Below are 10,685 nucleotides of genomic sequence, written 5' to 3' on the forward strand. Positions count from 1 at the left end.
TCAATTGCAATATACGCTGGAGAAGGCACACATTTGGAAATACACGCGCGAGTGCAAAGTCGCGAGGGCGAGTACGCGAGTGAAGAGACCGAGAGCGAGAGAGACCGCGTGTACAGAGGGAAGGGGAGACAAAATATTACCACGGTTTTCTTACACTAGCAAACCTCTTACGTACGCATTTAACTACCGTGAATTTGTATTTGCTTGCGTCTTGCCTGTCTTAATAATTTCTCGTAATAGGTTATCTCGTGGTGAGCAAAGCGCGCGCGGGGAAACACTGACGCTGCAAATCACTCGCGTGTCAAGTTTGCTTCGTCTGAAAACTGACTGTTTACAACATTCGTGCTCGTTCATGCTGTTTTTCACCGTCGTACTTTCACTATGCTGCTGGAGTTCGTTATTTTTGTATACCAACTGAAGAGTTAATTGAACGTCGGTCCAATTATCATAAAAAATATTTTCTCGCCAAACTAAGTGTATTTTGTTATACGTACTTCCCTCAAACCTCAAATAATTATTCCAAATTGTTTGCATTATCGTGCGAAAATAAAGATTTTACAGCGACACAATATTTTTCAATACATTTTTTTCCCGGCGAAACGGGCTTAAAAAGGAAGCAAAACCGATTGTAAAGTAACGAATTTGTATCAAGACATTTTACTGTGAACACGAAAATTAAACAAATTTGTTTTGGCGGGAAAATACGCATATGATTATGATTTGCCTGCTGACTCAGAAGATTACCGGCCAAATGAACGGTTTTCAAATTCCCCAACGAAAGCTCGTTGGGAATTTACAATGAGCTAATTGCAGAACAGATAATTTCCAAGGATTAAAAACAAGGTAAATAATATTCATTATATTTGTTATCCTTCAAATATTTCATTGTTCCTCGCGGACTTGCTTCGACAGTCTTTTAACGCGAGTTTCTTGACCTAATTTTGATATAAAAATATCACCAAAAAGTAAAAGCAAATATGACAACGAAGCATTTTAAAAACGCGAACAAACTCTACACGTATAAAATTAACCACAAAATGCGGATTCGATAAGTTAAGTCTACATGCATTTAATTAACGCGCAGACAGTTCCGTGTGGAATACGTTTACATGCATCTAATTAACGCGAATTTCATGCTTTATGCGTAACAAATTTTTAATGGACCCTATGGTTTTCACAAATCGAAACAATCACGTCCAACAACAGAACTTGAGGTTTAATACCGGTACATATGAAGACAGAAAGGCGATGGACTTTTTTGCACACGGAAGTAGAAGAAGTGAGCAATCCCCGGCTCTGTTATATACACTCTTTTTTATATAAGAACGTCTAATTTTCGGGCAAGGCTAAACTTTTTTAACTTTTTCGAAGATTTGAGCCTAAAATGTTCTTAAAATGCTCTTATATTTTAATTTTTTTAAATCAAAGTGGCATTGCAATAAATTCGAATTCATTCCTAACAGATATGTTCATGTCCACGTCACCAATGAGTAATGACAATGTTGCATTACAGGTCAGGATTTATTCATTTAATACATATATTTGTCACTCACAACAAATAGGAAAAAGTAAAATTCGTTCTTAAAAAATTTAGCCTTGGCTACGTTCTCAGGATTTTCTTAAACTTTGGCCTATTTTTAGCCTCGACTTTCGTATAAAAAGGTTCTTATATAAATTCGAGCAACCTCATGGTAATTCGATGAAGTGCCGACCTTCGCATTTTTCCAAATAAGCCTCCCAAAGCAACAATCTCACTTCATTTGCCTTTGAATGCTTTATTTTTCTATGGGAACTGCGTCATTGATGGTTCGTGCTCTCAGGCTTCGTAGCGCGAATTCTATTTTTTTCACCACCAAAATATAGTAGCTAAAAGTGTAACCTTTGATCCTCTAAGCATGTATAGCGTTATTTTTGAGCAGCGGATGAAATTTGAGAGAAGGATGCGCTCGAGCACTTCGTGTTTCTACACTTTTTCTCCGGACATACTGGAAGTGATTATTATCCCTTATTTTCAAATAAAATTGAAAATAAAATGTCAAACATCTAAAAATATCTCTTGTTCGTGGATTGCCCTCAGGCATACAATTATTGTGTCTTTGAAGTTTATCACATAATAAATCTTACGAAGCATGACCAATTTCAAGACTTGAATATATAAACGGTTTACAGATTATTTTACTTGATATTTACTTACTTTAATATCCTATTAATTTGTTTTCTTGTTAAATATTTGAATTTTGAAATACTTTTTAGCTCTTCAATAAAATACAGCGTACATATTGTAAGTGTTTTAGTATTTTTAACGTAGTTAAATCATATTCAGTTTTGATCATATTCATACGTATAAATGCACACTAGAAATATTAAATTATTATTATTAAACTAATATCATGGCACTGATGAAAGGTTGGATGTATTAGCTTAACTGTGTGACATAACCACCAGTATGAAATATTGAAGAAACCGTGAGATGTTGCCTGCAGTACGGGGCTACAGAAGACAGAAAGATAAACCTTATTTTCAGAAGGAAATTTAAGCTAACGCTCGTTGAATATGAATAAAAGACGACCGTTCGTAAAAAGTTATACGTCACGGCTCCAAACAATACCTAGTGTATATTTTTTTATGAAAAAAGCAGTTCTTGTTTTTACCCGCTTTTATATAAGCAATAAAGTGAACAGTCCATTTCTGCGCGCTTTAGTCCCTAAGCGTGACTGATATTCAGCTTATCTTCGAGCGAAGTCATATTTGCTGTCGAGATGAAATTCGTTTTGATTTTTGCTTTCTTGGCTTTTGCCAACTTTTGCTTGGGAAATACAACAGGACCTGACCAAGTAAGTTGACGATTTTACATCAATTAGAAACCTTCCACATGCTCCAGAATTTCAGTAAGAGATCGTTGTTCATAGACAAAAGACTTTAACGCAGAAACATATTATACTAACTTTTTATAAGAGAATAACATAGCACCATTCGAAAAAAAGCCCAAGACTTCTAGTCTATTCAGTTATGACATATTCAGTATAGTACAGCTTTTTGGCAATAGGGAAAAGTTATTGATGTAAATCAGGAAATCGAAATTCTCAATCTCGGCGCGCGAAATTCGTCCAAGACATCACACAGCTGTTACTTACGAATTTTCCTCGTTCTGGACACTCTTCAAAGAAACCTTAATTTCCCAAAACCAAAGAAATTATTCGGTTAACAGTGATACTTCATTAGTTAAACATATTTTTTTTTTCTAATGCACTGTCTGCGTTCTTTGCAACACGAAAATCTTAAAATTATTTTGACGTTGCATTGGTTCTCAGTGTTTGCTGTCGCGCAAAACCTTTTGGGATTAAATTCAGACGACACTGTTACAATTCTTTTAGAGTTAAATTTTTACTGTTCTTTACTAGTAAATCAAAATTTTTCACAGACTAATTTTTGATTGTTTTTATTTGTATTTTACAGAAAGTTTGTGCAAATCCATGTAAACCCATCGACATCCGTGTGCACGGCAAAGAGGGTGAAAAGGTAATTGAAAAATGTCAATCTTCAGTAAAAAAAACTGATTATGTAAAGCACTATTTAACTATGTCCTAATGTTAATATTTTTAGGGCCAGAAGGGTGAGAAAGGAAATTCAGGACTTAAGGGTAATAAGGGCAATTCAGGAACATCATGTAAATGCAACTTACAGGTAAAACTCTAAAAACGTAGCCCTTTGCTTGTGCACGAATATTTTTTAAACATCTGTTCTTTGGAAAAGCATGGGGTTAAAAAATTAATAACCACTTTTGATCTCACATTGACAATACTGACCATTTTCTTTCTTTTTTAACCTTAGTACAGGATCCAAACAAACCATCTGCTCATATTGAGGCTGCCAGCAAAAAGGACGTGACCTATTATGCCAATAGAGGTATTTGCTTATTTTTGCAGGAATTTTTTGACAGATCGATTTCTTAATTAGGTTTCAATCTGACTGAAAGCTGATCCTATCTAAAAAAAAGTTCGAAAAAACCTTGCGAACGTGTTTAAAATGGATATCAATCTGTAGGCCACATTTTGCTTGGAGGGCAATATTATTCTCAAACACTTGCAGTGATATTATAATAACATAGAATGCCGGATTGAAGATTTGCGATTTCGGGCACTTTTTAATTTGTTTTACTCAGTAGAAAATGGAAAAGGCCACACAATTGTTTATTATTATTTCGAAGGACAATTGAAGGAATTGTTATACAACTCGAGGTAGTGAGTTATGTTATCGCTTGCTGAGCTGATAAGTAAAATATTCCCTTGCCTAATTTCTTTGTAGTGATAAAGGACTGGTCTATCAGTGCCCCAAACAGCCATCTTGCAGGCGGCATGAAGTACCACGATGGAAAACTGACTGTGCCCACCCCTGGACGGTATTACATCTACACACAACTTTATTCTCGTTCCCGGGATGGGAGAGTCTATGTTAAAGTGAACAACAGGATCATTACCATGATACAAACATCGACTTCTGGATCAGGCGAGGGTACTTTGTACGCAGGCGGGGTGTTTTACCTAAAGGCTGGTGACGTCATCTCATTGACTACGGGTTTCACCGCCAAACTCTACATGGGCAGAGTTCACAGCTACTTTGGCGCGTTTTTGATTTGAGCTCTACTGTCACATGCTCAGCGCCGTGATAAAAAAACTGCACCGTGCTCATTAAGTAAAGGAGAGTGAGGGATAAAAAAGCTCGGGTTTTGTTTGTTGACTAGTCCTGGTTTCACTGTTTGTAAAAGAGACATAATGCTCTCAAATTCGTCTGCAATTTAAGGTTAAATATTAAAATAAAAGAGGATGGTGCGAGATATCTTTGTGTGTTGTTAAATGTCGGAATAACAGGTTAATTGACAAAATGCTGCGAAGAATTTTCTTCATTCTTTACTAGACATGTTTCGTAGCCTGCTGTCACCTTAATCCCCGGTTTCTGCAACCTCGTTCCCAGGGGCGCTCTCTCTCCGCCCCCCAGAGCGAGAGAAAATTTTGCTCTGGGAAGCGGGGAGAAAGGGACCCTCGGAACGAGGTTGCGGTTTCTAAATTTTTGACAAGGAAAACCTTTCCCAGTTTTATTTGTCGTTCTGCCATCGTCTTCGTCATTTGCCTCTGTAACCTTTTTACACAAAGTGTGTAAAATTCCAGATTTTCCAAAACCCTTGAGTCATAATTCTGACAGAATTTAGTTAATTTTCAAACTTGAGGCACACTAAACATCACAAAAGCTTTTGACAGTGCCTGAGCACAAAACTTTGTCTTGCTCACGTAGGCATGAAAGGATTAACGTTATATGCCCCTGTTCTCTACTTAACAAAGAATAGACTTACCTTCCTTCCGCTTATTTCACCAATCTATCTTAACCATTCCAACTCATTCCCTTATCGCTTTTAAGCACCGAACAGTGATTATTGAACATTTGATCCAAAATTAAAGCAAAATTTACAGGTTCTCATCGAAATCGATTGCTAAGGAAAAATATTGTTTTCCTTCTCTCAAATAATCTGCTGATATATCTGAATCTATTTGAAAAGACATCATCATTCATCATTGTTCCTTGCACTTATGTCCAGGATTGAACGCAAGTATTGTTTAATAGGTACTTCATGTTTGACTGTGTTATTTGACATTTACATATTGCTTCATATTTGACAGAATTTGGTGTGTTTTGGTGAATTTTTATTAATGAGGACACTTTGTGATGCCTGTTATGAGGAACGCGCATATCATTAGCGTTAAATCCTGGACATATCTGGTTCCTTGTCGCCCCCGTGGGAGCATAGGGCGTCCACCAGATTTGAAAAGACATACAGGGAAACAAGTGCAGTGATTATCTTAGACAGGTTCATAATGTTCTCTTTAAAGATAAATATTCTAATAAGCCTGTCCGAGCTTAGCGAAAAGGCTCGCGAGAGAGAGCGCACTGCGCGCGCGTGTGCGCGGAGCGGGACAAAAAAAATAAAGCCGTTTCTTACACCTCCAACCCCTTGCGTACTTTAGCTTTCGTTCAATTTACTGCAGCTTTTTTAATTAACTCGCGGTCTCGACTGTCTCAGTAATAAAAAATAGAAGGTCTGATCTGTAAATAGCCTCTTTTTAGAGTAGCCATCTTTGTTGTGGTTATAAACCAGTTCGATTTACATTTTGCGTTGTCTCTTCATACGAGACAAAAAAATGAAGCTGGTTTAAAAAAAAAATAAAACTGAAATAATCACAGAAAAGAAATGGCTGCTGTAAACAGAGTCTTGACCGCTACATCTCTTAGTTCCTTGCCCCCGGGTGGGGGATAGGGCCGACTTGACTGCTACATACTATCAGGTAAAATATTCATAGCATTCACGCGAAACACACGCGAGGCACGCGTGTCACGCGTGAAGCTCGCCTCCTCAGAAAACTGGCTTTTCAGTGTGTTCGCGCTTCACTTGCTTTTGTTTCGCGCTAAAACTCCGGAGAGCCTTAACTTTAATCACGAAAATTGATATAAGGTAAGATAAGATAAGATGTGATGTGATGAGATGAGATGAGATGAGTTGAGATGAGATGAGATGAGTTGAGATTTCATTCTTTCTTTCTTTATTTTTTTTTTCATGTTTTACGGCGAATTACAGCCATCTAACAAACTGAGACGATTTTGGAAGTAAAAGTCTCCTACAAATCAGAACAAACATAACTTCAAATAGTCAAAAACTCCAGCTTCATATCCCTAACTTAATGAGGATGTCGCGCAAATGTTTTTCTTGTTTGTTTAAAGCTGAGAATGCAACGAATGAAACTCAAATAAAAAACGCGCCAAAGTAGCTGTGGTGAGTTTTCATAAAGATTGTGATGACGGAACTCGTATCTAATGAAATGACGTCACCAGCGTTGAGGTTAAACACTCCGCCAGCAGACAAAGTACCATGGTTTCTTGCTGCACTCGGTGGTTGAATCATGGTAATGGAATTGTTGTTCACTCGAATATAGACTCTCCCATTGGACTGATAGAAAAGTTGTGCGTAAATGTAGTACCGTCCAGGGGTAGGCACAGTCAGTTTTCCGTCGTGGTACTTCATACCGCCTGCAAGATGACTGTATGGGGCACTGACAGACCAGTCCTTTATCACTGAAATGGAATAAAGCGATGTTTCATTGGTAATTAAATGATAACCTTTACCTTACAAAATTGTATACTTTTGGTCCCGTTGCAAGGGACATTCATGGTTATGAAATTTTTGGTGATAATGGTATCTTACGAAATACCGGAAATACGTAAAACTAAATACAGGAAATATGTAAACAGTGTAAAATAAAAAAATAAAACATGCTAAGTCTAAAAATGACAATAAAATAGTACAAGTAGAAAAACTAATAAATGAGGAGAAGATCCTCACAGTTATGAACACAAAAGCAGTTGCGAAAATTAAGCCTGAAAAAAATCAGGCTTGCCGGGACTCGAACCCTGACCTCTGCGATACCGGTGCAGCGCTCTAACCAATTGAGCTAACAAGCCAACTGAGACGCTGGTCATTAAATTGGTTCGTAATATACCCGGGAGAGATAAAGATGAAAGAATGAATACCGTAAAATTCTGGTTATAAGCCCCCCCGCTTATAAGCCCCCCCGGTTATAGGCCCATCAACCTGGAAACAAAAAAATACATCCGGTTATAAGCCCCCCCGGATATAAGCCCCCCTCTACCGGATGACAGTACTGAACAGGGCTAAATGTTGCTTTTTTGTGCGTTTTTAACTTAAAAACGTATTTCGATCAACACTCCCGAGGCTCGTTTCGAAACGTTTTTTTTCCTTCCGCTTATAAGCCCTCCCGAATATAAGCCCCTCCGCTTATAAGCCCACCCAAAAACCCTTACGAAGTTGTATAAGCCCAAGGCTTATAACCGGAATTCTACGGTATATAAAATCATATATTTGAACTGCGGATGAAGAATAAATGAAGAGAAGATCCTCGCAGTTATGAACACCAGTAGAAAAGAAGGGATAGGTAGTTAGTCCGTCAGTAATATAAGGGCAAGTGGCGCAGTTCTTTCCACAACGAAAAGAACCGGATGAAAGTTGTGGATGCGGATTAGTCAAATTAGAAGGGAGTTTGGCCTTTACTAGTAAATCGCGAAGGTTAGGGGAGCGCCTGAAAGCAACAACAGGCAACTGTTGAAAAACGGTATTTTGCCTCCACTACACATCCGGACACACAAGACATTGATTAAATTGGGTGCGTTGGCCAGCCAAGCCATCGTCCCGTTTATTCCATCTCAACATATAATACAAGGTATGAATAAAATACAAATACTAAGTGCACCAAAGCCGGACACGAAAACCCCTAAAAACCAGCAAGTGGAGAAAACGGGGAACGTGTGGCCCCGACCAAGGCAGTGGCGCAACCCTTGGGGGTTTAGGGTATTGTTATTTAACTACTGTAAACAAATACTTTTCCAAATATACGATCTTACAGTGATACAATTCTGATAGCAAACCTAAATATTTAAACAAGACGAAGCGTCATTCGAAATATATGATCTTACAGTGATACAATTATAATAGCAGAACTAAATATTTAAACAAAACGAAGCGTAATCCTGCATCCACTGATGACAAAGGAAAAACAAATATAACCAAACATTGACCAAAACGTGACGAAAGCTGACCGTAGAATGTCTCACCTTTCTAACGGCCACCTATTTAAACTCAAATCCCACTATACACTGCGCACCTCAAACCCGCACCCAGCCCTATGATCCGTGCCGGCAAAATAGTAATTTATGCTAATTTCAGATAATCACAAATTACATATTTTGCCTCCACTACACATCCGGACACACAAGACATTGATTAAATTGGGTGCGTTGGCCAGCCAAGCCAACATATAGAGATAAAAAGAAAGGGCTAGAGCAAAGTGATTATAATTTTGAACTTTTCACCTACTTGCTAGAGAGTGTCAACAGAATGTAACTAATTGTTCTCAACAGAGGTTGAGGCCAAAGGGCCATGTTAGCGGAAATCCCTTGAAAGAGACCATCATCTGAGTGGGTAGTTCACAGTTCGTGCAGCCGCTTGAAAGCATGGAAAGCGCAATTGATAAAGGAAACTGATTATTTTGCTTGAATCCAGCAGATACTGCAGATAAATGTACAATTGATGTGCTTCACAGGGATGAGATTGGTAGCCAACACAGTTGTATAAAAGTCACAAAAGGATCTCCATCTGTTGAAAACTCTTGCGTAACTAAGTCCCGGAAGTTCTGGAAACAAGAGCTGTAAATTTCATTTTCTCAATTCCCGTATTACAGGTAGATGAAGTCCAGAACCTCGTGTCAAAAATGTCTGCAGAAAAAACGAAAAAACCAAGTGAAAATAAAACAATATGTGACAACAAAGAAGAGGGGAAATATATACGAAATTAAAAAGAACCCCAACCTGCCTTAACAAAACAGAAACTAAGGAAGCTAACAGACAAGCAACTTCCAAAGAAACACAATAAAATATTTATGAACGCTTTATCCAGAAAGAAACAAAACTACAACAAACATACTCTATATACCACTCAAAGGTACTATCTGATATACAATTGTTCAACATCAACAGTCTCACATCAGCCCCTTCAAGGGCAGTGTTTACAAATCTTCAAAATAAGCAAACTTGTATGACAGACCGCTCAAGGGCACTGTATGCAAATCTTCAACGTTAAGAATCTTATATCATAGACCCATCAAAGGCACTGTTAAACAAATCATCGAAAATAACAAACTGATATTATTATTTTTTTTTTTTTATATATTTATTTATTCAAATAAAATAAAATGTTACAAGTACAGCACAAGTAAAACTAGAACGATATACAACAAACAAAAAGAGAAAAAAACAAACAAAAAACAAACAAACAAACAAACAAACAAAAAAACCGGAAAGCTAACTACAGTATAACAATTCTCCAATACACTATCGAGCAATTTAAAATACACTATATACAGTACATTTCCATCTCTAACGATTAATTTAATTTGAGAAAGGGTTATTAATCTTCAAGGTTCTACAATAGTTATTAAATTTATTTTGGAATTCTTTTAGACTAAGTTGGCTGTCCCACACTTTATTATGAATTATGTAATGTCTTAGATATATAATAAAGAGGTTTTCTATTTGATTCGTGTTATCAGCTGTTTGATGTTCTGTTCCAAAGAGTAAAGAGTAATTATTTATAACCAGAGACTTGTTTGTTTTCTGCTCAAACCAATTACGTGCACTGGAAATAAGGTCCAGCACTGATTTGCATTGAAAAAGGCAGTGTTCTATCGAGTCCTCTTGTTTACAATAGATACATTTTGCGTCTTTGGCAATATTACAGAATGCCAGCTCTCGTTTAGTAAAAACAATGCGATGTAATAGTTTAAAAGTTGTTTGTAGGACTTTGGTATCTTGGCAAATAGTTTGAGTATGTTTAAGACAGTTTTCACATTCTTTTGTTACATCACTATTAAAATAGTTGGACCATTTCCGAAAGCCTGTGGGCTGCGTGTACCTTCCTTCAATAAATAGTCTGTAAAAGTCCTTACATTTTAATTTAAATATATCTATTTTGGTATTTGGTCCTAAAGCTACTGGTTTACCATTATGGAAAATCTCCTTATCGATGCTATTATTTTTGCCTAAAAGAAACAGGCGTTTTGGAATCGCTG

The 10,685-nt window shown here is 37.2% G+C and overlaps 1 protein-coding gene across 1 annotated transcript; it reads left to right on the forward strand.

The window, feature by feature from the left end:
* The first annotated feature begins 2,662 nt into the window (after positions 1-2,662).
* On the forward strand, positions 2,663-4,834 carry LOC144635680 (uncharacterized). Its single transcript, XM_078494763.1, has 5 exons — positions 2,663-2,834; positions 3,457-3,519; positions 3,604-3,684; positions 3,837-3,906; positions 4,306-4,834. The coding sequence occupies exons 1-5, from the start codon at positions 2,760-2,762 to the stop codon at positions 4,635-4,637; spliced, it is 621 nt and encodes a 206-aa protein (XP_078350889.1). The 5' UTR covers positions 2,663-2,759; the 3' UTR covers positions 4,638-4,834.
* The last annotated feature ends 5,851 nt before the right edge of the window (positions 4,835-10,685 follow it).

The sequence above is a fragment of the Oculina patagonica genome, chromosome 13 (genome assembly GCF_052425735.1).
Source record: "Oculina patagonica isolate OP01 chromosome 13, crgOcupat, whole genome shotgun sequence".
Taxonomy (NCBI): domain Eukaryota; kingdom Metazoa; phylum Cnidaria; class Anthozoa; order Scleractinia; family Oculinidae; genus Oculina; species Oculina patagonica.